Raw genomic sequence first — 27,136 nt, forward strand, 5'->3', positions numbered from 1 at the left:
AAACAGAATTTTTCAAGCTGGAGTGCACAGAAAAAGCTAGTTCTACCATAGAGAAACTTATGACATAGTCAAAAGAAACTGTGGAAGAGAGATTTTTACAGGTGCTATAAATATGAAATTGAATATGAAAATTCCTCAATAGGAATATGTGGACATGCACGTGAGCAACACAAATATTTGTGCCATAAATAAACATAAAGACAGTTTTGTGTACTATCTTTGTCACCACATGCAGATAGATCTCCTAGTTTAGTTAGCATAATTAGAAAGAGACGCTTGAGTGCTGGATTCTGTCCTTCCTGAGCAGGAGTCAGGTTGGTGGGGGTGGACTCTTTTTGGTGGGAAGCAACAGTAGAACAAGAGGCAATGGGCAGAAACTGCAACACAGGAAGTTCTATTTTAATATATCAACGGTTTACGGGCATTTGGCCTGGTTCTGTGGCAAATGGGGCAGGGGACCAATGGACCCATGCCCCGGGGAAGGGAAAAAGGGTAGGGAGATGGGCCTAAAAAAAAAACAGCGGCAACAATCTGAGGAGAAACAAACTAATTTACTAAATAAGATATTGAAATGCGAAGTGACACACCATAATACAATATAATTACAATTTAAGCTGATAAATCCAATACAATGAGAGAGAATGTCCAAAGATCAAGGTAGGCCTTACTCTAATACCAACAATAAGACAGCTGGGGAGCGAGGTGCTACCACGACGAGAGACGGGCGGAAAGAGAACAAGATCCTGTGATCTGCGAGTTTTTATCTTTCCCTCTGACTGGAAAACAGTAACAGGGGACAAAGTCCCCTGGGGAATGTAGTAGTCCTTCTCTTCTGAGAACCAGGTACATACACTACATGATGTTATGATGTGGAATACCAATAACTGAAAATCATAAAACCATGACATAACGCAAGGAAGAACTCCTTTACTGTCAGAGTGACGGAGCACTGGGACAGGTAGCCCAGAGAGGTGGGGGAGTCTCCTTTTCTGGAGAAATTCAGACCTGCCTGGATGCAACCTGCTGTAGGGAGCCTGCTTCAGCAGGAGGTTGGACTTGGTGATCTCCAGAGGTCCCTTCAATTCTGTGATTGTTTTTGTGATTTTTCAAATACAGTATCTTGCAGGATATAGCAGTGACTATTTTTCTTCTGTTCTGAAACAGGGAATATGCGGAACTGGTCTGAGAATCCTTCAAGAAGAACACAGGGCTATGGGTAAGGTTTGTCTTTAATGCAGCTCCACAGAAGCCAGAATATATACGAGGAAAGAAGCTGAATATTATAGTCCATTAAGAAAGAGACCTGGATACCAATGTGAGTTTAAACAAGCAGCAAAGCTGAGCTCTCTGTGCTTTCCACATCTAGTGAGGTGATACAAAACAGTTCCTGCCTTTTGAGACTGAAAGAAGCTGATTAGCTGTGTGGTGAAATAGGGGTAAAAGCAGTATCTATGTTTATGGCTTGCCCTGCCAGTGCAGAAATATTGGGAATAGGTTTCTGAAGCAATTGAACGAGTGGTTACAAATATCTCACTTATTATCTTGCCTTGAATTAGTGTGTGCTGCTACTTTCATGTGGGTGAATGTAGTCTTCCTACAGATAAAATAGACATGGAAAACAGTAACTCCAGTAAGTACTATCAGCCTTTGAGGGCAGGCCTGGTGAAACTTGACACTGTTATTCATTATTTCAATGGATAGTCTCCAGAAGCAGGAGGGGGAAAAAAAGTACTTTATAGCTCCATATGTTTTTTTCTTCATGGAGTTTGGTAGGTTTAGAGACACTAAGTGAGAATGAGCTTATATCCTAGTGAAATGGATGAGTAATAACACGCTGCAGATTTCAGAGGAAATGGTAGGCAAGAGATTTTTTTTTTTTGGTGCCTCTCATAGGCACTGAGAAATTGAGATCATTGCTTTTGAAAATCTGAGTATATGTAGCTTCACCAAGGATTGCACAGCAACCCTTTAGAGTTAAAATTAAAATGTACAACTGCACAGTCCAGACATGTTCTGTAAACTAGAAATGTCTGATTACCTGTGAGCCTGATCTGCTCCCTGGAACAAATTCATGTAGCCCAGCAAAAATGTGCCTGAATATATAATGTAATCCAGCTCCTAAATAAAAAGCATTCATATGTCTATCCCCTTATCTACCGAGAAATGTCACAACCCCAAATAACTGTATAGAAGTGTAGTGCTGTTGTTGGGTTATCTTTTCATTGAAGAGTACTTTCTGGGTCATTTTCCTGTCTTGACCTTTTAGCTCTTATAACTGTTTGATTTTTCTGCCACTATCAATGAGAGAATAACCACCCCTGACTCTGGGATACCACAGTTTCTATGACTGAAGGCACTGAGTAACAACTTGTAGCACTAAGTATTTAAGGTTCCCTGTATTCACATGTAATGACGCAGATGCACCACTGGATACTGAACATTGAGAAGCAAGTTGCCTAATTGTTGAAAAGGAGATATTCCTCATGGGGAGGGAAACAAAACTTGATTTTCTTTAGACAAGAGGTAAATTTTTGTGTACCAATGACAGTGCCCCATGGCTGACAACTTAAAGCACGCTGTTTTTTTGCTTGTGATAAAGGAAAGGAAGAATCCTAGCCCAATTTCCTGCACTATTAACTTGCATCTGTATCTTCAAACTGAGCAGAGTGATAGGGTAAATGTAGAACCTTTTCCTCCGGATTCAGTTAAGCCATGAGTAGGTTTGGTGTTTATGTCTGGTACATAAAGGCATCTCTGAAGATCAGCCTTTGGAACATGGGTTGATAAAGCAGCAGGTGATTTTATTTTCTGTAGCCCTAACCCTGACTTATACTGTATGTGCATGGGACTAAATCCATGTTCAGGTTTGTGTCCAGTTCAGTAGTGTGTGCGCTGAATGGTAGGCTTATGGTTTAAAAGCTTATGGAAGGCTGTTTATTGAATAACTGGAGTACAGGACCCAGCAGAAGAAAGCCCAGGCTTTAAGGGAAGCTTCTAGGCTACATCAGCGTGTAACAGTAAAACACTAGAATCTTAGTTACTTACATCTCTCACTAACACGGCCCTTTGTAGACTTCACATATTACATACCAAGGACACGTAAAAAAAACCCTTAGATTTTAGAAATAAGAACACAAGACAACAAAGCATACACAAAATAAATCAATAAATACCAAGCCACCCAGAGCTATGGTCACTTCTACCACTCAATGTCTGTCTTTCATCCATCTGGTTAATAGAGGGAGTAGTTGCGTATCTCTAGGATTGTGAAGCTAACCATCTTGCCGCTGCAGAAAGTCAAACTGGTAAATGCTGTAATAGTGTGGTTACAAGAGCAAAAAGGATCAATCATGCAAAATTATTTGAAAGATTCAGTGCATCTTCTGTTCTGTGTATGTATTCCATGTGATGGTACTTGAGCTTTCCTGCTTAGCAGGAGAGCATTTCCTCTGTGTGCAGACAGGGTAACTAACTGGGCATTACCATGGCACTCACTGATTAATATGGATGGTCATCTCCAGATTGATTATTGTAGAATCAGGACAGTATGAAAAGGCCCAAAGGAAAAATCAACATAGGTGGTTGCGTTGAAAATTGTTAGTGCTAACTGTATATCACCAGGAATTGTGTTCAGCTTAAATACTTTCACCTAACAATCAATCCTGAGGCCTCTAATGAGTCAAGCAGTCTTTATTGGCGTGAATAATAAGACTATTTATAAAGTAAATTATTTCAGGATGGATTCTCTGGAATGGTGAAGAGTGGAAATGCATCTTTACCCTTACTTGGCATAATATAAGAAATGACAGCCACAATATTTTTTCACACAGAGGTCGTGTGCCTTGGACATTCACTGCTTCAGAAAACAGGTGCTGTAGGGATGGTTTTGTTGCAAACTCTCACAAAACTAAAGTACAGGTGGATGGACCTGCTAGAGAAGTCATTTCAGCCTACGAACAGTGCAGAGTAGTGCTGCAAAAGTCACTGTTTTCTTCCAGCTTCTCATGGCAGCCTTGCCAAGATGTGACCACAGCAAATGGCCAGAAGCTGTTGTGTTTTTTTTTTCCTCCCCATCTTTTCAGTGAGACAGTCACCAAAGATTCCCCTGGACCATTTAAGAAGACAAAACCCAGAAAACTAACACAGTTGGGCACCATCTGCTTCCCCCTCTTCAGCCGGTTGTTCAATTCCCCCTGCCCCAGCCCTGGACAGATGGTGCCCATCCCCTCCCGAGGGACAGGAGACCCCCACTGCTGTGCGAGGGACGAGAAACGGGGGTGTTGCGAGCCGGGGCGGTGCGGGAGGAGGCTGCGGGGGTGATGCACGCCTTGCAGGGCCGCTCTCCCGGAGCAGGGGGCGCGGGCGGGTGCGGTTGGGTCCTCCAGCCCTCCAGAAGGAGCTGCTCCTGCCCGGGGAGCGGGGCCGGGCGGGTGTCCTCCCGGGGAAGATGGAAGCAGGCCGGGAGCGGTGAGAGCAGCGGGGCGCGATGTGAGTGCCGGCGGGCAGGGGAAGGAAGGGGAGGGTAGGAGCGGGTTTTAGGAGGTGGGGTTTGGAAACCTCCTCCGCGGGCTGCTGCTTGCGATGACCCCGGGGGGAAGGAGGAGGAGGAGGAAAGGGGGGATCGGCTCAGTGAATGAATGGGCGGCGGCGGCGGCTCCCCTGCTCCATGGCTGCTGGGCTGAGCCGCGCCACCGCCTCCCTCTCCCTGCCGCGTTTTGTCTCAGGCTCGCCCCGCTCGGAGCTCCCCAGCCATGTTCAACCAGCAGCAGTTCCAGCAGCAGCTGCTGCAGCTCCAGCACCTCTTCCAGCAGCAGCAGCACCACCACCCCCCGGCACAGCAGGGAGGCCGGTAAGCGCCGCTACGCGAGGCCGGGGATCGCGGGCCTGTCTTGAGGGACCCGTTCTCCTCCGCCTCCGGCCGAAGCCTGGCTCCGCGCCTGCCCTCCCCCGGTGGGGAAGGCGACAAAGGGAGGCGGGGGCGGGGGGGCGAAGGCCCAGAGGCATTGGGGGTGAGGGGGTGTTGGGCCCAGGGGCGGTGGCCCGGGCCGCGCTGTGGGGAGGCCGCGCCGCGGGGTGCTGGCCTCCCTGGGGGTGCGTGTCAGCCATCTCTGAGAGCATTTAAACGGCACGGGGCACAGTCAGGGGATAAAGGGATGCTCCGAGGCAGCAGCCTCCCTTCATTTCTCCTCCCTCCCTCCCCGCCCGCGGGGCTCGCAGCGCTGGGGTGCGCCCCTCGGAGCCCCGGAGCCCGGGGAGGGGTTCCCTGGAAAATGGAAAATGCCTTTTCCCTCAGAAATATACCCTTGCGCCTGGTTGAGCCTTGTTAAACAGGGACACCCGCTTTGCTATTATATTTTTTTTTTACATTTATATTATGCCGATTGAACTTCTGCTTTCTTTATTTTGTATTCCCTCCTATTCCCCCCTCCCCCCCCCCCCGGATCTCCCGGTTAGGATGGGGTAATTGGATGCTGTACAACTTATTTGTGCTGTGGTACCACAGCTGGGGCCATGCCTGAGCGGTGAGGGGGGAGAAAATGGCATTTTGCTCCGTTTAAAAAAAAAAATAAAAAAATTATGTCTGCCAGAAATAAAGAGGCAAATAAACAGGGTTTCCTAAAAAATATACAAGGGAGAAAACAGCTGTTTTGGATGGAGCAGTCGTCCCTGATGAGCTGAGATTTATTGAACTCATAAAAATGCTCTGAAATGATGTGTTTAATTGCAGTCGCTGGGCCCTGTAAAGCCTTATGCTGTGGAAATTCACAGCAATAGGGTGTGATTTCAAGAGAAAAGCTAATTTCTGATTTAATAAGTTACAAAAACGGCTTTATAAAGCGTATGGCTTTGAGGAGAATGTGGGAATCTTTCTGTTCTGGAAGTATTAATCTCTCTAAATCTTTTTTTTTTTTTTTTTAATTTCTAAAACTAACCCTCAATGTGCCAAAATGAGGCTGACTGAGAAGCAGTGTGGAGAGCTTGGGTACCTCTCAAAGTATGATTTTTCCAGCATAAATTTCATAGCTCTGAGACTGGAACGATCTAGAGCAGCAAGCATGAACATTCGCTACTGTAAAATCTGTTAAGAGGTTGGGTTGTTGTTTTTTGTTTTTTTTTTTGGCAACACGGTTATTTTGATCCATGTTTGTACCTCTTTACAGCCCTGGCAGATTTAGCTGTGTCAGCAGTCATTTTTAGAGGAGGCCCTGACCTTGCGATTGCCTGGAGAAATGATTGCCTGGAGAAATGCGTGCTGCTTTCCTCAGACTTTTGTCTCCTGTCTGCTCCACCCTCCTTGGGACTGGAGAGCCCTTTTCAGCGCAGCTCTTCCTCCCCGTGTTTTAAATGCAAAGGCCGTGCTTTATTTTATCACCCTGTTCTTGCAGTTAGGGGGCACCATTTACAATTATGACCTGTCTGGCTCGATGTGGGAGGTGTAGATTTTGGAAGTGTTCTTTAAGCTGCTGAGAACTCCCTGTTTTCTGAACTTTTGTCGTTGTCAAATGTAGCTGCTGATCTAGATCATTGGTTTCAACTGAAGAGCTGCTGCATAATGCTGTAGAACTGCAGTCAGCGCCTGGGTTTTTTTTTTTTTTTATGCTGCTTGACAGGGTCTATGTGGGCTTGGTGCTAAGGAGTTCTCTCTGACCTCAAATTTCTTGATAGACAATCTGTCAGCTCTGGAAATTCCAGGAGAGTGGAAGAAAGAGGATACAGTGTTGGTGTACGGTATCTTTTCATGCATGTATATGAGCATTTCAACTACTCTTTGCTACTCTGTTATATACTTGTCGGGTGCCTCGAAAATTAGGGGTATGGTTTTGATTAGATTCTTATGAGTAATGCCTTCTTTTCCAGTGGTTTGCCACCGCCGCCACCACCACAACAGCAGCAGATGCTGAGCTTACGGGCAACAAATCAACCATCCCTACTCAATGCCAATCCTATGCTTCAGCAGGCCTTACTCATGCAACAGATGCAAGGTACTGTCGTTATGGGAGACGCTCACTGCAGTTATTTAATCACTCTTCATGGATTGAAACCATAGTATGGCTGTTTTTTCCTTAACCATTGCAGTCCTTGCGTTTGGCATTCTTGTTTGTCTTCTCCCTCTTCAAATTTGTACATGTAACACATCATGAAAACTCTTCACTTGATGAAAATCCATGTGCCTAAACGCTCACAACTGAGAATAGCACTTGAAGCTACCAGGTTAATAGTAAATACATACATTGGAAAAGGATTCTCTCATAGAACTGGTGGAAAGAGTATTTTTCCATCGATATATTTAGAAAAATAGTTTTTTTTTTCCTAAATCTATTTGTCTCATATGGGAGACTTAATTTACTTCATTGTCTGTTATGTATGCACTAACCTTGTGTGTGGAAGTAGTTGCTTGTCTTTGTCCAAGCTTAGTGGAGTGCAGACAAATAAAGTACACTGTGGTGAAAAGTGATTGAGGTTTCAATTGTTGTGTGAAGTTTTGATTCCCTGAATGACTGCCATTTGTACGAAGTGTAATATCACTGTTCCTCCATCATTACATTGCCACAAGTCAATTTTTTGGTATATTTTCCAAACAAATTTATGAAGGTGCCTTAATAATAGCATTGCTAACATAAGGATATGAGAATAAAAACATGGCTTTATCCCAAATATCTTAACCTGACAGCTGTTTTCAACACAGAAGATCAGTACCTCGGACAGTTTTAAAATGCCTGATATAGATGAATGCCTGGAATTTTTGTCTTACATATGAATTGTGCCCATATGTGTAGACAATAGATGTATTCTGCATGTTGTTAACTTGCCTTTTGTTCTCTTGCCCATTTAGTAGAGGGCTCTCTAGTGACTCCAGTGGCTCTCTGCAGATCTCTGTCAGGTTGTAGGGAAACTCCCAGTAATGAAAAGCAAATCATACTCTGAATGGATATCCAGATTGAAGTACATGTTTGTGGCAGAAGAAAAGAAGTCTGACAAAGAGTTGGTCATTCTCCTTTCAAATACATTGGTGTTAGCATAGTCTGGCCTTTTCTCTAGAGCAAAATCTCTTATTGAGAAGTTGTATTTAAATAGCATGCCAAAGACTTGAGGCAAATTAGATATGAAAATGGGAGAAGGTTTATTAATGAGTACTCGACAGCTCTTTGATTTTAGTGTTGTTCCTCTCTCTTTTCATGCTGAGTTCTGACTTCTCTTTCAGTGACTCTGTACCAGCTAGCAGTGTGTAGTACAGATGTGATGTTCAGTGTGGCCCTTCTTTGGGATCTGATGGGGTTTTTTTGGTCATTTCAGGTTTGGGTTACATGTAAGAATATCTGATGCTGTAGTAGTCCTGAACCTGGGAGACACTGGGATGAATAATTCATTGTATGTGGCTTCAGCAGTAGGAATAGGAAAAAATGAGTACTTCAAGTTGAAATATATACGTGGTTCTTTAAAGATACTAAAGCAAGAGCAGGAGATGATTTTTTGCCTTATAGGTTGTTTGCTTTCTTTTTAAATACAGGTACGTATTTTTACAGTAAGAGATTATTTATGGTAAGTAATAAGAGGTTAGATGAGTTCTGAAGACAAACGTGAGGGAATGTTTCCTGTTGTGCTCTAGGCTTTCAACACTGTGGCTTGACTTCAAATTTTGTGTGCCTGTCTCCAAACTCTGGCTTGTTTTAACAGCTGCTAAACAGTCAGAGTATGCAGCATTTCAAGTGAGAAGTAAAAAACTGCAGTGTAGGTCCAGGTTCCCAGCGTGGTGGGCAGATTCTGAGAGTGTGGCTGAGGCAACTGTGCACTTGCATTCCCTCACCCCTGAAATGGGGGTAGCAAGGACCACCTTCATAAGGAACTCTTGAGGCTTAGTCAGTAGTCTGTGGATGCTGAAAAGAGCCGTTCAGAAAGCAGAGCATTATAATTGGAAATGGCAGCTTCTCAGGTGTCTGAGTTCAGGTTGACACATTGAGCTTGTACGATAACTGGGTGGCAGAGAAGACTCTGAAATGTCGTTTGAGAAATCTGGTGTTGTTTTAAGTGAAATGCTGTTGCTGGCCCGTGTTAAATAGCAGCCACGCCATGGTGTCAGCTGCCAGCTGCACAAATGTGGGGTGAATTCTCCTTTTTTACTGAGAATTTGTGTAAAATGATACCTTGCTTTGTTGCAAGCGCAAGTACTGGTGTGCTCAGATCAGATAATTGCTCTAATGATCTTAGCCTGCAGGGACAATTATAATTACATAGCTCAATATTTAGTAATAGTTGCTATCACATCAACTTGTTCAATGGGGACTAAAAAGGGTAAAGCATAGAGCAGTCATACAGCACCCGGGGAAGGACACTGTCTTGTGTGGATGAGCCCTTCCCCTCTCCCTGCTGTGTATATGAGGGTAAGACTTTCTCTCTCCTTTGCATGCTGCAGGGTGCTGATGTGCTGTGTGTTTGCATTTGTAGGAAACCTGCGTGGATTTAACATGACAGCCCCAGCACTGCAGCAGTTTTTCCCTCAGGCTACAAGGCATTCCCTCCTAGGGCCACCACCTGTTGGAGTCTCGTTAAAGCCGACTCGTCTGGGCTTCCCCAACCTTCCCTTCCAGCGGCAGAACCGGATGTTTCGCAAGGTGGGCTCGTGGCTTCCGACCATTTTGGAGTTTGATGCTGCTTTTGCACTTGCAGCAGTTGACTGTGTTGTAGGTAAAGAACAAAGAGGAAGGAGAGAGCCTTACGATGAAAAATAAGTTTGCACCATGCTGTTGACAAAGAAATGCAGAAATAAGGCCATCCCTAAGGTTCTTGTTGGCCGTATTTACATTTAGGATGCAAAGATAGCTTGTCTGTATTTGCCCAGGACGGATAATTTCTCATAGCAGAACTGTCTAAGCCTTAAAGAAAAGGAAATTTCACAGGTAATATCTTCAAAGTAATGAGAATAAAAAAAAAATCTTTGCTCTTCAGAGGCCAGAGTTTTTAACCCCTTAGCCTTCCATGGCAGTTTGTTGATCTGGAAGGACTTGCTACTACCATGGATATGTAACTCTGCCTTTTCAGGCTGTTTTTTTTTTTTTCTTTTTTGGTATGAGTCATATCTGTTCATGTTCAGACATTAAATTTTATGAAATCCACAATTCTTAACGTTCTGGAAGACCTTTCAAAAACCAAACATTCCCACCTTCCACCATTAAGACCTCTTTTGTGTCCTGGAAATGGTTCTCAGATTAATTGACCAGTATTCCCTCCTCTTAGATTAGCATTTGCATATCTGTTCCTGCTTTCTCAAAAAGATGTGCTGGATAAGGTAGACTTCCATGCTTGGACTGTGCCTTCTCCAGAGACTCTCTGCCTGTTGCAGGACTTCCAGAGGGTCCCAGACAGGAAGCGGGAGCTAGATGCAGGTTCTTCATCTCAGATGCAAGGTGATGAGAAAATAGAACTTCCAGGGGAACTGCGAGCAGGGTCAGAGCAGCACAACTCCTCTCTATCCAGAGGTAAGAGTAAGCCTGTAGTGAAACAAATGCTTCTAGATGACAAGCTCTGTGCTATTCCTGCAGCAAAGAGTGGAGATGGCTTTAGTCTTACCCTTCTCTCTAACTGTAAACACCAAAATTATGTGCCACAGCCCTCTGCTTTTGGTGCTTTTAAAATATGCTTTTTATCTGGATATTTTTGGTGTTTATATGCCTTCCCCCATATCCCTTGCATGGAAGACTCTCAGAAGGTACCCTGATAATGAGCTTCTTTTAAGATAGAGGAAGCAAAAAGGAACTGGTTTGAAATTCAAGCTTCCACGTGGCCTTAACCATGCTGAACCGAATGTCTCACAGAAACAAACACATGAAACAGAACCAGTTGCAATCAACGTGCTGAGGAAGAGATGACCTAAGCGAGTACTCCAGCTGTCAGAACAGAAGCTGGCACTGAATCTCTTCGAATATTCCCACTTCTGTATTGTGACTGAAAAGTGTATAATCTAAAAATATGGGCACATGGTGAGGTTGTGGCCAGTGTATATGTGGTGGGGAAAATTACCCGATGAGATGGTTGTGGTCAGATGGCCGTGTCACCTGGTCAATGTTCCATGGTCTGTGCTCTTGTCACCTCGCTATAGTATGAAGACCCACTTAGTAGACATAAGCATAGATTTCTTACTGGACCACACCTCTTACAATCACATCTGCAATAAAATTCAAATCTCTTAGGTCATTATTAATTTCTTTTATTATTCAACCTTATCACTGTAGTTCTCAAATTCAGAATAAGCAAGTGTATAGTATTACTCGCTCTAAAACAGTTTTGTAGGCACTGGCCATTCAGTTAGGGGACATGCTTAAGGTGGCATGGTCTGCTTTGCTAAGGAGATCTTCTGTGTTCCTGCAGAACCAAGAACTCCAACAGAATCTGTGTTCAACACCGAGCCTGCAGCAAAAAGACTGAAGAGGTATTTATTGAATGTGGTATTGAAATAGTTACCGGCTTTAGCATTATTGTCTAATTTTATTTTCCTGCAATTAGGGCAGTGCTGTACTGGCCTGATGTCTGGCATTTAGGAGGTATTTCAAAGGATTGTGAACAGCTCAGGAAATCTCGTGATGCTTACTGAGATCCAGGGTGTTTGTAGGGGTGTCTGTTACAGGTGACCCAAGGATAGGAATGAAAAGTAAGAGATGCCTGTAATGTAAATGTGCAACAAAGTAATACTTGCTTGTGTGTTCTCCTGCCAGGACTCTCCTAAGAAGCAGAGAGATCTTTACTACTTTGAGCTGTTTCTCTTAATTTTCTTGCCTAAGTGCCATAAAGGGAAATGAGCAGCCAGGTATCAGCAGAGAGGAAAGGCCTTGGAATATGTTAGGTTATGGCAGGGTGTAGGAGAATGTAGTTTATTTTGAGGAATGAAAAAGGGAAGGGAATCAGTACTCCCAAGTATTCAAGCCTATATTCATGAGTGTTGAGTTCTGTATCCCTTCTGCAGAGATTCTCTTGCCAGTACCCCTGTCTGTTGGGTAAAAATAAACAAAGGCAATCCTATTATCTGCAAGGGCTGCGCAGCACACGAGCAAGCTGGCCATTGCAGGCCTATCTTGGCACTCCCTGCTTTCCAGAGGGTGCAGGAAGAAGCAGACAAGGCTGCATTGCCATCTAGTGGGAAGGCACGTTGCAGAGCTCCTCGAGCCATCTGTACAGTGCTGTACCTCTTCCAGAGCTGTCAGTGTTAGCTAGTGCAGGGGGAGAACAGGAAGGAGTGAATAAAGATTTGTGGAGGCACTGATTTGAGAATTCTCCAACATATGTTAATGACTGTGAGTCAGGGCTCCTGGGTCCTTTTATCTTCCTGTTAACAATTCACCGCGTGGTTTTGGACAAGTTTCTTCACCTCTCTGTTTCCCATCTGTAGATTAGAGATTAATGGTTAGCTTCAGGGAGAATATTCCAAGATCACTTTGATGTTTCGATATTACTTTCATCATGTAAAACATTAAAGAGTGATAAATATTATGTGAGCAGAGACCGTTGTGGATTACGGACTGTGAATTAGGGCGAAAGTGAATAAATTCAATTTAGGCTAAGTCAGATGCATTTGAGCATATGTTTTGTTAATCTGTTTGCTAAAGTTAATTTAATTTTAATTACATTAATATGTAGTAGGTATTAATCAAAGTCCTGCTACATGCTCTAAAAAAAGTATCAAGGCTGAGCAGTGAGAGATCTTGCTGCAGCAAACCTGCTCTTGGGAACATCCCTTCCAAAGCAGTAGCTGAGGACTGCCCGATTTGATTCATATCTTATGGCTGGTATTTAGTTTGAATGTACGACTCCTTAGCTTTTTGGAAGTGTTTGTTTACTTTTAATGAACAGATGATGGATCTCTGAGAAAAACAGCTTGCTGCTCTAATGCTGCCTTTCACAGATGAGGATAGGTCTCCCCCAGTTCGTGCCACACTTCTATTTCTCGTTTCATCATTCCATTTTCCATTGGCCAGGAATACCAGCCTCCTTCTTCACTTAGGTTTTTCCCACTTCTGCCTTTTCTCCTATGTGCCATCTGTATGCCTGGAACAGCATCCTCATTCCAGTGCGGGAAGCACTCATCTTCAGATACTCCTTGAACACCCAGTTCTTCTAGCATGGCCCGACAAGTATCCACATAACACCATTTCCTTCTTGGCTCCTGCTTGTGATGGCTTTTGCTCCCCTAGATTGCTCCCTAGATTTTCAGTTTAAACTGCAAACCCTTGCCCTGGAGTGCTGGTGCCATCTGTGTGTGGTATAGTGTTGAGCCTGTTGGCAGTACTTGCCAAATAATGCCAGCCACTCTTGTTTTCTTCATGTTTGCACTACCCAAACTCTGCTGCATATTTATAGCTGTGTAACCCAGTTACATTATCACTTATCAATCTGATAAATTATGTGGTACGTGTGTATTTTGATCTCAGGATTCAGTACCTGCACAGTCTGGATTCTTCCCTGTGCAGAATGTGCTGCTCCCTGTTGGCAGGAGGATACCAGCAGGTGGGATATTGTGCTGGCCTGAAAGAGAAAGCATTCAAACCACAGTGAAAATATTTTCTTTATGGGAAAAATGGAGGATAGAGAGAGACATTGCAAAGTACGCTCTGTGCCCTCTGCAAGTCAACCTTATTTTTTTTCTCAGCGATCTTCTCAGGATCTTTTTTCTCCTTAGCAGATCAATAGAACTAAAGCAAACAATGCAAAATCGTTTGATGTGTGTCTTGTAGAGCTCCACTTCCCCCAAAAGCAGAACTGTAGGGACTCTGGAATGAAGCACGATTGAAACGAATAGAACAGGCAGTTATGATGAAATCCCTGTAAGATATAATTGAGAAACTGTTCAGTTCTGACAGGTCTCTGTTCCCTCATGCACAAGAGCAACCTGGAGCGATGGCCAGGTACTGCAGCTTCCCTGCAGGTTGCCAATCAGGAAAGGAATGAGCTCTCAGAGCCCTTACTAAGAATATTTCCTGTATGAGCTTATTTCCCTGCAGGCCTCATGCAAGAGAGGGGAGTGATCCAAAGAATCAGTTCTGACTTTCTTGTCCAGATTATTTGGCTGCTGCTTCTGAGTCTATTCTAGAATGCCATTCTCCATTGTTTTCATTCCTTTCTGCTGAATCTCTGCCTGCAATATGCATCCAGTAGCTTACTGATTTGGGGGGTTCAGTGGAGATTGTGATAGCCTAGATTCCAGCCTATGCCTTTGTCTTCTGAATCTCTTGGTCTATAACATCACAAATAAGGTTGTTTTCTTGATATCTTTTAAGTGTGACTGAAGAGTCTGCATTAGAGAATGCAGCAGGCAGCAAGGAAGAGTCGAGCACCCATGTCCAAGCTGATGGTGAGTTGCTGGGCACCATGATTTGTATTTTTAGGACGCTCCTTGCCTGAGCTGCGTTTAACATTCAGTATCTCTAGATCCTGTGAGTCTTCAGAAATGTCCTCCCCCACATAAAGGATGGGGAAAGGAGGAGAAAATGTAGGAACCAAATCCAAACATAGTCCCCTAAAAGCTGTTGCTGTTGCCTAGCAAATGCAAATAATGAGAAGAGTTTCCCCTTTAACAGGGCTTATTTGGAAGCAGGTTTGTAAGCTGGGCTTATGGCCAGCAGCACTGTGAGGAAAGCTCCCTGACTTCATTCACCTGCTGCTTTGTTTTTTTTGTTTTCTTTTTTGTTATTCACATTTTGATTTAAGGCAGCTGAAAAGACTCTCTGTCCCTAGGTACAAATAATGTAAAGCAGTACACGGCTGAAAGTCTCTCTAAAGAGAGGAAATTCTCTGAGGAACCAAAGGCTCCTGAGGTGAGTAGATGCTGTTCTGTGCAGGCTGGGGTGGTACAGAACATAAAACCTCCCACTCCATCCCAGAGATGCCCGTTGCCACTGGGAACCAGATGGCACCCACGTCTGGAGCTCTGTCTCCTGCTGTAAGCTGTTGTCCCTAGCAATAAGGCATAATATGTCTGCAATTATTGTGCGGTCTGCTCTGACTTGCTGCTTCTGTGCCTCTGCTGGCCTGTACCTCACCTGCTGCTGCCTGTTTGTGGGTGCTGGGGTCGGCTAAGGGTTCAGTACTCAGACGGAAGGTTGAATTGAAAGAGCCATTGAAAAATATCTGTATTAAAGGGACATAGCTAAAAATACACCTTTTGTTGCTGACAAGTAGATGTAGAAAAATGGGGTTATGGTAGTAAACGTGCAGCTGCTATGAAACTTGCCATTACAGCAGACATGAGCAGATAGTGGGAGTCTATGCTTCTGAAAGGCATCTTGGAACAAGTGAGACAAGGGTGAAGCTAGCAACCTGAGAGCCCTTTACATGAAATACCTTGCCCATGTGCGAGATGTTAAACCAGATCTTTCGTTGTTTAAATCTGCAAAAACAGACAAAGATTAACCCACAGTATGAATCAGACTCAAGTCTTCCATTGCTGGAGACATCTGTGGCTTGGTGATGTGATTACATGTATCATTCTGCCCTTGTATGAGTTTCTTCCTCTGTCAGATGTGATTCTGAGCTTCCTTTTGTTCTGCAGGGAAGCGTGAGCTGATAGTGTCCCTTACCAAGGTACCAAACAATGTTTATCTTCAGTAAGTGGATCGTATGCTGTACCAAGGCTGAGGAAACAACCATTTGTACTAATAGGCCTGGTAATCCACAGGGATTTCTGATCTAGCAGTGCTGGGAGAAGAAGTGTATTGCAAGAGTCTTAGCAGTCTCCTGTGGATTCAAGCTTAAGTGCACTTTCTTAAGGGGTAGAGAGCTTAGGGCACATCTAAAATGTGAGTCTGCTACTGAGAGATCTGACCTAGTCTTGACTCCTTCTTTTGGCAGGTGTTGAGCTCTGGAGGTTCACTGAAAGTGACTATCCAGCAGAGCAGCGAGAGCAGAGCTATCAGTACAACAGCTCTGAAACCAGGGCACTGGACCTGCGAGATGGGCACAGCTGATCCCAGCCCTGAATCAGTCCTTAAATTCTACTGTTATATCTGCAAGACCAACTGCTGCAGTCAGCAGGTATCAATCCACAGGTCTGACTGGGATGGATGGTCAAGAGAAGTGCATTGGTTGGCCAGCTGCCATGGGGAGGTGCATCAGGAGACTTGTTAGCCAGAGAAGCATTAAAAAATGATGACAAGCATGCAGATAAAGCAAACCTCTTCTGAGGAGCTGGCAAGCAACCTGCTAGAGAACAAGTGTGGGTGGATCCACAGGCAGCCACAGTCTTAAGCTTTTATACCATTTCATTGTTATGCAGCATTTAAGAGAATAGAAAGCGTAGCTCATGCCTATTATTTTCTGTATTTTAATGTATTTAAATGGATCTTTCTCTTAACCTTTTCTTAGAATTTCCAAACCCACATGGCTGGAATTCAGCACCAGCAGCGACTTGGGGAGATTCAGCACATGAGCAATGTTTGTTTTGTTTCACTACTGCCTATGGTGAAGGAGCAGAAGTTGCTGGCAGAGAAAGATGGGTGAGTGTTGGCCTGAGCTAGCAAACACAATCTCAGCAAGGATCTGCATGAGTTCCAAAATTCCTCAGTGCACCAAGGTGCCCCTGTGTTCCAGGATAGCGTACAAAATCCCTCTTGTTTTTGAGGCCTTAACCTGCTTCTGGCATCTTCCTTCCTGATAAAGGATTGTTAACTTTGACCTGGTACGTAGTTCTTAATACAGTAGATCAGATTGGAGAGTTTTTTTAATTGGTGCCTTTCTGTCGGCATGGGCTATATTCCCTATGTGAGGTGCTGGGGAATGGAAAAGATGAATCTAAGCCTGAAAAGTTAGTGATACTGAGGAAAACAATGCTGAAACAAATTGCACATTGCAGTATTCCATGGAGAATATAAGTTATGACTTACTGATGTTTCTGCTGTCACTTCAGGGAGACCCCGCAGCGGTGGTGTAACACTTGTCAGATACACTTCACAGGAGATCTGATCAAACATCGCAGGACCCAAGAACACAAGGTAATAACCATAGCATGGATTTCTTCTTTGCACTGACCTTTTGTGGGGATTGAGTTTGTGTCTAGCATCTCCTACTCCCCAGGCAGCAAAAGAGAGGTGATTGGAGAGATGCACAAAGTTCTGCTGGTAACGCTCTCACTGAGGGCACTGCCATGCTGTCTGCTGCTGGTGATCCCTGGTATAGGGTTGAACCTCCAGCTGTCATGCTATGTCAGTATGGCCTGAAGCACCTCTGGACTTCCTAAATAAATGTGGTCTGCTATACTTACATAACCAGTGGAATGGAGGAACTGGTGGGCAGCCTCTAAGTTTTGAGCTGAAGTTTAGGCAGGCCACTGCATTTATTGTGTGTGTATTTGGTTCCTAGGGAAAAATTGCTAGGAAACCTTTTACCAAACACATTTGTTTTGCCATGAGCATTTTCCATGGTTTTGACAGATAGGAACTAGTGAGCCCTTTCTCCTGAAAATAAGACTCTTTTTTTGTGGTCTCCTTGTTTTAGACACGGGGCTGTAACTGTTTTGCCCAAGATTAAGCTATATTTCCTCAGAGTGGTGTCTCTTGTGACTGACTGGATCTTCTCTTCTCGCTTTCTTTAGCTGGCCAAACGCTCACTTCGTCCTTTCTGCACTGTCTGCAGCCGCCACTTCAAGACCCCTCGCAAGTTTGTGGAGCATATGAAGTCCCCTGAGCATAAACAGAAAGCCAAAGAGGTAATACTGCCTGAGTAGAGAGCTGCCCAGCACTGGAGGCAGCTGCACTGGAGGCAGCTACACTGCAGATCAAGTCAGCTTTCAGCTTCCCCAACTATTGCAGGGATGAAGGGAAGTTATTCAAACCCTGCTTTTAAAGAAATGGAGTGAAAAAGGGACAGGAGGTAGATGTGTCAGCAAGCAAGATAGCTTTGTGCCTCTCTTGCAGTCCCATCTATTCATCAAATGCAGTCTGTTCAGAGCCTGGGGTCTTCTGTGCTTAGATGGAGAGTGCAGAGTTGATCTGGTCTTTTCTGTATCTGACAGGTGAGACTGGGAGAGAAGGAATTGGGCAGCCCGGAAGATTCAGAGGAGTTGATCACAGTGGATGCTGTTGGCTGTTTCGAAGATGATGAGGAGGAGGAAGAGGAGGAGGAAGAAGAGGAGGGAGCTGGTGAGGGGGAAGACCTTGATGTAGTGCTGGTAGAGAATGAGGATTCTGCTGCCAAGCAGGTATGCCGTGCAAATGGAGGGCTGATATATCTGAGAATCTGCTGTGGGCTTATGTGACTTGGTTGTTCTTGTCTGCTTGAGCTCAGGGTTTAGAGTCCAGTGAACCTTGAACCCTGCAGCAGGAGGGTGAGGGCCCTGGAGTTCTTCTAGGGCACAGGACAGTGCAAAAGAGAATCAGACACTACGTGTGGATGCAGAAGGGTATTTCTATTGTGCTGTACAGCTCCTGCTGGTATCTTCAAACATTACCTTGTTGTTGAGCATAAGCAATGTTTTTTTCAAGGAAACAAATTTCTATCAAAGACGTTGACATAGTCTCCTTGAATAGCCCAGCAGCAGCTCAGTCTCATAGCAAACATATGTGTGGAGGTTTATCTTGATAAATACAATTTTCCCAGTAAAGAGCTGTTACCAAGAGGAGGTACAAGGCTAAGCTACTTCAGGCTCAGAATGCAAGGGATGCTTTTAACCCTTGCCATGAAGTGGCCTCTGACACTGGGTATCTGGCCCTAGCCAGATGTTATGCAATTCCATCTCTGGTATATGAAGCCTCTGTTTTGCTTCAAAGTTTACCAGAAAAATGGAAGGGAATTGATGTAGATATGCTAGGCACTAATGCTCTTTTGGTTTCCAGACTGGGCTGAAGGAAGTGTCTTTGGAGGATTACAAAGGAAGTGAGAAGTATTGTCCAGATACAGCCTATGGTAAGCAAACACAGAAGCGCTAAGGCCTGCAGAGGCTTCTCCAGCTGCGTGCTGTAACCACAAGAGAGGATGGTCTCTATCTGCTGCTGTAACAAATTCTTTGGCCATATTGCTTCAGCATCTGCATCAGACTGTTGCAGGTCACTGCTGTGTGGAGAAAGGGCCAAGTTCCTCTCTCATCCAATGTAAAGGATGTGATGGATGTTTGTCAGCTGCCATTCCCTTTGAGGAAGAAATGGTGAGAGCCAGATATCTTACCAAGGCAGGAAACGGAGCAAATAGGATAGGAGTACTGAATAAACAAGGTAGAAAATGAGGGATGCTCTGGAAAAATGGAGCCTAAAAGCATACCGATGAGAACACTTGCCAGTAGAAATGCAGTTTATATGGAGATACTGAACAGTACTGACGGTATCGAGCTCTCTGCCAGAGCCCAAACTGTGCATGTTTCCTCTGCTTCAGAACCCCCACGTTCTACTTAGTGGTTATTCAGATATATTCCTGGACTGGTGGGCCGTGCTGCCTTCAGATGGCTCCCTCTTGTCCCCACCTTGTAAGTGATTTTGACTTCAAACCTCTAACGGCCACTTGTATTGTGCAGAGGGCAGCTCTGCAGAAGCTGTCTTGTGCCCAAGGAGAGCGCTGTTTACACCAATCTTCCATATCGCTGTAACCTTCCACTATCGTGTGGCAGATGGAATAATGATTCATGCTGTGAATGTTCTCTGCGTGTTCCTCTTGCACGCCTGCTGTCTTCTGCTTGGTTTGATCCCATTACATTAGATCACATGTTCTCTGTAGTTTTCCATTGTATTCCTTTCTTTTTTTTCCCCTTAATGCTATGTGTAGTTTCTTTGCTCTGGCAGCCAGATTTCTCTCTGAATATCAAGCACACAGCCATCCCATGGTAAGACAAGATATTCAGCAAGTCGTCTTGCAAACCCCTGATTAACAGAAGCAAAGCTTTCCAACTTCCTCTCTTCTTTCCTCCTCCCCTTGCTTAATTTCCCTTCTAACATACTTTCATTATTTTGAGTTCCATTCAATGTGATCTGTGATTTCCCTTCCCCTCCCGTTTCACAGGCCTGGATTTTCTGGTCCCCGTCGCAGGTTACCTCTGCAGGCTGTGTCACAAATTCTACCATAGCGACTCTGCTGCCCGGCTCGCACACTGCAAGTCCCTGATGCATTTTGAGAACTTTCAGGTTAGACCCTTTGGCGATTGCATGGCCTGGCATTTGTTACTACCCCTGTGCGTGTCTCTTCAGTGAATCCGCCACGTTAGTTGTCTTGTCTTCAGTTCATTTCCATCACCCTTGGTGTCTGTTGTGTCACAGCTTTCTCCTGATGTGCTCCGTGCTTGTCTCCCATCACCCCTTTAGATCTTAAACCAGTCCAGTCCTGCTTCCCAGCTACTGCTACTGTCATCTTGTTGCCCGTTTCTGGTTGGAAGTCTTCCTCAGAGTGTCTGATCTGTTTGCTGAACCTGTGGAGTCTGTTGTTCAGTCCAAGCCTCTTCTTTGTTAGATAGATTACAGGTGGGTCAAAATGGGGAAAGAGCAAGACAGAAAGAGGCTATTCTTTTTAAAGAAAGCTGGTGCATATGCATCTTTCCATGCAGTACTACAGTGACTGCAGGAACAGCTCCTTTAGCCAAAATTGCAGGTGTGATTCATCCATGAAGTAGCCTGGTAAAATCGGATATTCACCGTAGAGATCTGGAAATGTAACAGCACAGTGCTCTGAGATATGGAAACTATGAGCTGAAAGAGTCCGTTTGGTCCCCAGGGTCAGCCTGCAACATGAAGTCAGTCATTCTGTCTGCAATGCTTTCCTAGAAACTCCTTAGCACAAAGCTCTGCTAGCTGATGCTGTTCTTTTGCTTTACTGGTTTCACCTGCAGAAGCAGCATTGCCCCTTGCTGCTTCATATCTAGAAGCTTTCCCTGCTGGGCTGGCTCGGAACCTGCCTCCATCGTTCCGTCCTTGTTGATTTACTAGGGGTGAGGGGCCTGGATTATTACCTTGTGGTGGCTGTGCAGGGCTTGCACAGGCTCTGCCCTCTCCTTTGCTTACCCCTGCCCACATAGGAGAGCAGTACTCCCTGACTCTGCAAAGGGGAGGCTCCCACGCTGACTGCATCCTCTGCCAGCACACACAACCTGTTTCCTGACCGTAGGTGTATCCAGCTATTGTTGCATCTTAGTGATTTTCTGCTAGTCTTTCAGACAGGTTAACTGTTCCCAATCAACCACTGTGTCCTTCAGCAAGGGCTGGGGTTGCTGCAGAAGCCAGCACTTGGAGCTGTGGATTTGGAATGGCAAATAGCAGGAGCAGACCGCAGCTGTTCTTGGAGGGTTGCTCATCCTCTCCCGCAGCTAGTCATTTCTGGAATGAAGGAATTGGCCTTGCAGCTTTCCTGCCTTATTTTAGATCAGCATGAAGGGAGACTGCAGCAGGAGTGCGTATGCCTTCTTTCTGCCCCATTTAAAAGCTGAAATCAGATACTCTTCAAGTGGACACCGGAGTGACTTAGAGGGATTATTTGTGGCAAAAGTCCAACCTTAAATATCTGCAGGCTAACAGTTATTCTGCCTGGCTGTGTCACAATCTGAGTGAAATCATTTCCAATTTCAGAGTATTCTCATCAGAGTAGGCTCACAGAGGATTTCAAAGCAGAGATCTGTCTGCTGGTGAGGCACTTCACAGCTTCACTCTGAAAACAAATTGGCACACTAGTGCCTGCTTAAATTTGGGCACAATGTTATTACTTGGCTGACTTCGCTCCAGTGCACTGCAATATTACACATATCCCACTATTTGAGAACGGGGAAAGAACAAGCCTGTGATGATTTACTGAAGTCAAATGTAAGGCTGTTAGTCTGGTGTGCTCTAATTCCACGCTGCAGACTGCAGTAGCACTGGTTAGACAGTGGTGAAAGCTGGTGTGCTCAAGATAATTCTGTTGAATTGTGAGGTCTAATGCTAGTGCCTGTCCAAGGGAGCTTTTGGCAGAAGGATGAAAGGGAGTTGATGGTAAAGGGAAGTGCTGTGGAAAGGAGCTTTGTTTCATTCCCTTACTTCGTACTGCGTCTGGGACTTCAAAGAGCAGATCCCCGCTGCATGCTAGCTGCACAGCATCACTGTTTTTCTGAAATCTAGTCTTGAAAATGGCTAGCAGCCATTTTAGTCTCCTTACAGACCTCTACTGGTTTGTCATGGTAGCTAGTATAAACAAGTCATTTTATTGAAAATATGCTAACATTTATCCTGTAGATAACCTCAGTACCGTGTAAGATGAGGATACTCGTGATCTCTTAGTATTCCTGTCAGCAGCTTTGCACAGATTATATCAGCAGAATGAAAAATCTTAAGCTTTCGACGTAAGTCTTGCTGTGGCTGTTAAACCATTAAACCACTCCTCCCTACATAAGGGCAGGGCATTGCCTCGTGTATCCAGGCTACATGTCCAGTGTTAGGTCCTGGCAGCAGCTGGAGCAAGAGCTGTCACTTGCACTGTTGTATCTGCAGAGTCCTGAATCTGACTGAGATCAACAGTTACCAGGCATGATTTTTGTCTCAGGAGCCACAGGTGTGCCATGCACTCACTCAGCACTAAGTAATTACATTTTTAATATCACCACTTTTTCTCACAGGAGCTGACCTTTCTCTGCTTGAAAGCCTCTGCAGCCAGGCCAGGAGATGGGCTCAGACAGGTTGTGCCGTTGCAGATTCTAGCTGTCACTCACCGTTGTTTTTGTACAGGTTTTCCTGGACCAGCTGCTGCTCACTGCACTGACAGTATCCGGCTGGGCTTGTCTCTCACAGTGCTTTGTTTGTGTTTGCAGAGATACAAGGTAGCAAGGCATCGTGCCCCAGCTGCCTATCCGGAGGCTCCTTTGCATTCCCAGGGCTCCAGCTCCCAATTGCTGGATGATCAGAAACAGCCTCCTGCTACAACAGGAGATACCAGCAAGAAGATGAATGCCAATCACGGGATAGACAAGGAGGGTACAGAGCTGTCAGCACTGCAAGAACAAGCTTCGAGGTCTCCAGAGGGTAAGGGCAAGCTGGCCGCCTCTGTAGCAGAGGGCAGAAGCCTAGCCAGCATGACTGACGTGTGTGGAATCACGGTTGTAGAAGAAGAAAACCTACAGGAGAGCAAATCCACTGCCACTAGTGCCGATTGCCCGCTCCCCGAAGAGAGCAGCGCCGCAGGGGAGTTGTTGGGACATGCTGTGTATGAGGAGGAAGAAGCCAATGCAGCCAGGCAAGGGGAAGGCACGTACTACTGCCAGGATGCAGGGAGCGGAGGGGGGTCAGGACAGAAAGAGGCAGCAAACGTAGGCCAGGAGGCAGCAGCAGAGCCCTCCTCCCTAGCCAAAGGTGAGGCAGCCAGTCTTACCTCTGCTGGGTGCAGACGCTCTTCTAGGCGCAAACCCAGATAGAGTGGCCTTAAAGGGAGAGCCCTTTACACACGATATTTGCTGGAAATGTTTATTTTCGGAGTCTTTTAATAGAGCAAAAACCTTCAACTTTACTGCTGTTTTTATTTTAAGAATAAAATAAGCCTGGCTTTAGCGTGTCTAATATGGGATGGTGTTGATTATTACTTGTATAGTTTGGCTACTGCAATTATGTGGAAAGACTGCTTTGATTGTTGAACTTGAAAGAAGAATGTAATGTGATTATTTTTCTTTTTCATAGGGGATATGGTTCATGAAGTAGATGGATGCAGACTTTTTTTCCCATTTTCTTCCACTAAGAATACTTCGTAGTTCCTCTCTGCTTCCTTCCCAGGCAGAGAAGTGTATTTCTTGGGAGATTGTGCCCAATTCTGCTCTTCAGAATGGTTTTCTTTCAAAGATGCACACTCTTGGACCAGTACTGCGTCCTAAGCTAGGCAAGAATGTGCATCTTGGTCATTTGTTAATACTATAAGGCTTAATACAGTCTGTTCTCATAGTGGAGACTCTCAGGAACAAATTTTGTTTCAACCGATTTTAATAAAACAGATTTCTTATAACTTCTTCAACTTTCAAAAAAACTCCTTTAACTCTACAGAAGTAGAATAGTTCAAACTTGCTTCACAGCGGTGGCTCCAGGCCATCCAACAAGTTAACAAAAGTTTCAAACCAGAATGCTCATGATTACTCACGTTTAAATATACAGCGAGGGCTCTGCTCTCATCCTGGGGCAGGCAGAGCACTGTCTCTTTGCACCATATAGTCAACAATACAGCAGGGGCAAACCACGCTGCTCTGCCTCTCTAAGCCTGAGTCCTTAGTGGCAGCTCGAGGAGTTAGGCAGCTTCCGATTCTAAGTCCAAAACATCACCTGGGTAGCTCATCTTATCTGCTTGGAAGGGAACAGGAAAGTCCAGTGATTTGGGGCTACCTGTCAGTACTTACAGTGAATGTGAATAACGGGGAAGCTCTAGTTTGGAGGCAGGAGACGATCTAGGGACCCTCTCTCCAAGTCTGTGACCAGAGCTGCCACTATGAGGAAGCTGGAGTCAGGACAACCCCTGCCTCCTGTGCTTTGTGAGGGAACGGGGTAGAGCTATAGCATTCCCCAGCGCGATCAGCAGTGCAAAACACCGTGATCATTTTTCCTCTTTGTGAAGAGCACTTCTTTGCAAACAACCTGCATGGCCTCAGGCTTTCTACAACCAGCTTCAACCACGTTTCAGTGCCAGGCTTGTGTTAATGCTGGAAGCAAAAAGAGCCAAGTCTCCCATAACCACCTACGTGCACCTATCACACAGCTAAGGCAAACAGAACATGGAGGTGAATGGTTGGGCACTACTGCAGGAAGGATTATGTAATGGGCAGGAGGTAACTAACTCTTCAATTTTCGATAAACCAGTGACAGTAAATGTCCCCTTAGCACTCAAGTCTGTGGCCAGTGCACTAGACAGGAGGCTGTGGTCCCTGCACGTCAGCTCCCATGCCGTGCTGCTCGCTCTGCTGCTGGAACTCCAGGCGGGTCTGGCGGTTCGACTCCAGCAGTTCCTTCAGGCAGGCATGGAGATGATCGTTCTTCTCCTCCAGGTGATCCAAGCAGGAGCTGATCTGGTCCAGCATGGAGTTTATTGCTGCATATTCTAAAAGCAAGAGAAATAAGAGGTCGTTCAATGTAAGTACATTGTCACTGCAGTCAGTGAAGGCAGTGGATGCTCTTGCAAAACATGCCTGCAGCATTCTGGCTGTCTCTTACCTGCCGCTGGGTGGGTACAGTGCAATGGATTGCTGCACGTATTGAATTCACTCGTCAAATGAGACCAATGGGAAGCTGGAGAACTGGTAACAAGATCTCAGCCAAGCTACCTGTGGGCAGTGCAGACTCATATGGGGCAGTCTGACAGCCTTTGATCTCGTGCCTAAAGAGCTGACTACAGGCTGATTACCAGTATGTAGTGATTCATGCTGCAACAGGACCAAATCCCAAGGACAAGTTAGCAGTTAGAGCTGCCTTAGGCATCAACTTTCCTGATGAGGATGCAGGCATTCTGGCAGCGTGTCCAAGCATTTACATTCTGTGAATTACATGTCTAAGGCTCCCAGGCTGGGATGCAACTCACAAGGGCCCGGCTGGGTTCAGGCTGCCAATGCAGCACAGCCATCGCTGTGCCCAAAGGTGCTGCAAGTGGCACCATCCTTTCCAAGGGAGGCGTGAAGCACCGAGTCCAACCACAGTGTTTTTGTGCACCGTTAAGGCTTTGGGGAATGTGAGTTAAAACCAAACTAATTCCAGATAATCCTGATAGCTGGTTTCCTAGTTCATGTCTTATTTAAAGAATCTCTTTCAAGTGTTAGCTTCAGTACAATGGCGTTTCAAAGTGATGTGGGTCAGCACTGTTAATCAAATGAAGACAGCTGTGCAACTGCAATGAAAGGTGTTTGATTGCTCTGAGCAATATTCACACAATTTTTAGAATACTAAAAAGCCTTGTCTGGAAAACCAGACAAGGTAAACCTTTGCTAACACATTAGTTAGGAACTGGAAATCTAGCACCAGCTGAAACCCCATGGTGTACTGGAGCCCCAGGCTGAGCAGAGCCGCGTTCCTTCCCGATGCGCACGGGCTGGCAGAGGCACGGACCCCAGGGGCTGAGCCCGGTGGGGACGGCGGGCAGGGGCTGGGAGGCAGCGCTGCACGGGGGCAGTGCGCCCCTCACCGACTGCTGCGGGACAGCCTGCGGCAGAACAGGAACCAGCTTCACGGAGACCCGCAGCACAGATCACCGCGGGGTGACACCGAGCAGTGACCGCAGCCTGCAGGTTCCGCTGTACGAGGACAGGTTGAGCCCAACCCGGATGAGCTGCTCAAGGCCCGTTTCCCCCGGGCCTCCCATAACAGCCCTGCCCCGCTCGGGGAACCGCAGCGGACCCGTCCGTACGGGGGTTCCGGTGCGCACGGAGGGCCGCGCCGCCTGCACGCACCTTCCTCCCCGAAGCTGTCCCCGTCCTCGTCGCCGCCGTCCCGCCCGGCGGGGCCCAGCGTCACGTGCGGTTCCCCGTTAGGCCCCGACATCGCCGCCGCCGCCGCCCTGCCGAGCGCCGGGCTGCCGGGGGGCGGGGCGTCCGGGGGCGCCGCTGGCCAATGGGGTGGCGCGATGAAGCGCGCATCACGTGAGGCCGGGCGGGGGGACGTGGGTAAAGCCTGTGGTTAGGGGGCAAGGTGCGTGGTGGGTGGTGTGCGGGAGGGTGGAAATTGTGGTGCATCTCCTGTGAGAGACCCCCGTGGCGCCCCGCGGTGCTAAAGCCGCAGCTCCACCCTTGCTGTTGAGCTCCAGGCCGTAGCTGTGCACTATGGCACCGGTCCTGCGCAGCCTGAGGCGGTTCGCGTCGCCCTGGGGTCACCTTCACGTCTCCTCTGCCGCAAAGGACGAAGGCAGCGCGCTGCCTTTCCTCGTCCTTGGCCCGCTAACAGCCGTCCGTCACGCGCCCTGCGGAAATCCGAGCGCTGGAGAACCGTTTCATCCCCGGGAGGGATGTCACTGAGACGAAAATAACACGGCATTAACGCGCTGCATTACGCAGCTCAAAGCTGTGTCGCTAAGTGGGTATTTGGGGCGAGGAAGAAAGAGAAGGCTACGTCCCCGTTTCACACCGTAGGAGATTGCTTTCCTTTCAGACTGAAACACTGCCGCCAGCGAACCGCACCGCGTCGCTGCGGCACCCACTCCCCTCCGCTTACTGCCCCTCAGCGCGGCCGCCATTTTGGGGCGTGGAGCCGCGGCGCCCGCCCCG

The 27,136-nt window shown here is 46.2% G+C and overlaps 2 protein-coding genes across 2 annotated transcripts; one reads left to right on the top strand and one right to left on the bottom strand.

Annotated features, from left to right (window-relative positions):
- On the top strand, positions 1,297–23,473 carry CIZ1 (CDKN1A interacting zinc finger protein 1). The gene is made up of 16 exons (XM_021414297.1): positions 1,297–1,315; positions 4,725–4,849; positions 6,859–6,983; positions 9,445–9,611; positions 10,340–10,475; positions 11,365–11,425; positions 14,265–14,338; positions 14,722–14,801; positions 15,835–16,017; positions 16,348–16,478; positions 16,889–16,973; positions 17,573–17,686; positions 17,993–18,178; positions 18,813–18,882; positions 19,966–20,087; positions 22,730–23,473. The coding sequence occupies exons 2-16, from the start codon at positions 4,752–4,754 to the stop codon at positions 23,327–23,329; spliced, it is 2,232 nt and encodes a 743-aa protein (XP_021269972.1). The 5' UTR covers positions 1,297–1,315; positions 4,725–4,751; the 3' UTR covers positions 23,330–23,473.
- C16H9orf16 (chromosome 16 C9orf16 homolog) lies at positions 23,868–26,473 on the bottom strand. The gene is made up of 2 exons (XM_021414308.1): positions 26,327–26,473; positions 23,868–24,987 (listed from the first exon to the last, which is right to left on the bottom strand). The coding sequence occupies exons 1-2, from the start codon at positions 26,415–26,417 to the stop codon at positions 24,794–24,796; spliced, it is 285 nt and encodes a 94-aa protein (XP_021269983.1). The 5' UTR covers positions 26,418–26,473; the 3' UTR covers positions 23,868–24,793.

Source organism: Numida meleagris, chromosome 16, assembly GCF_002078875.1.
Source record: "Numida meleagris isolate 19003 breed g44 Domestic line chromosome 16, NumMel1.0, whole genome shotgun sequence".
Lineage (NCBI taxonomy): Eukaryota > Metazoa > Chordata > Aves > Galliformes > Numididae > Numida > Numida meleagris.

Coding starts and splice junctions, on each gene's coding strand:
- CIZ1 (XM_021414297.1), top strand. CDS start 4,752: ATGTTCAACCAGCAGCAGTTCCAGCAGCAGCTGCTGCAGCTCCAGCAC. Junction 9,612..10,339: donor AGAACCGGATGTTTCGCAAG/GTGGGCTCGTGG, acceptor TGCCTGTTGCAG/GACTTCCAGAGGGTCCCAGA. Junction 18,179..18,812: donor AGGATTCTGCTGCCAAGCAG/GTATGCCGTGCA, acceptor TTTGGTTTCCAG/ACTGGGCTGAAGGAAGTGTC.
- C16H9orf16 (XM_021414308.1), bottom strand. CDS start 26,417: ATGTCGGGGCCTAACGGGGAACCGCACGTGACGCTGGGCCCCGCCGGG. Junction 24,988..26,326: donor GGACAGCTTCGGGGAGGAAG/GTGCGTGCAGGC, acceptor TCTTGCTTTTAG/AATATGCAGCAATAAACTCC.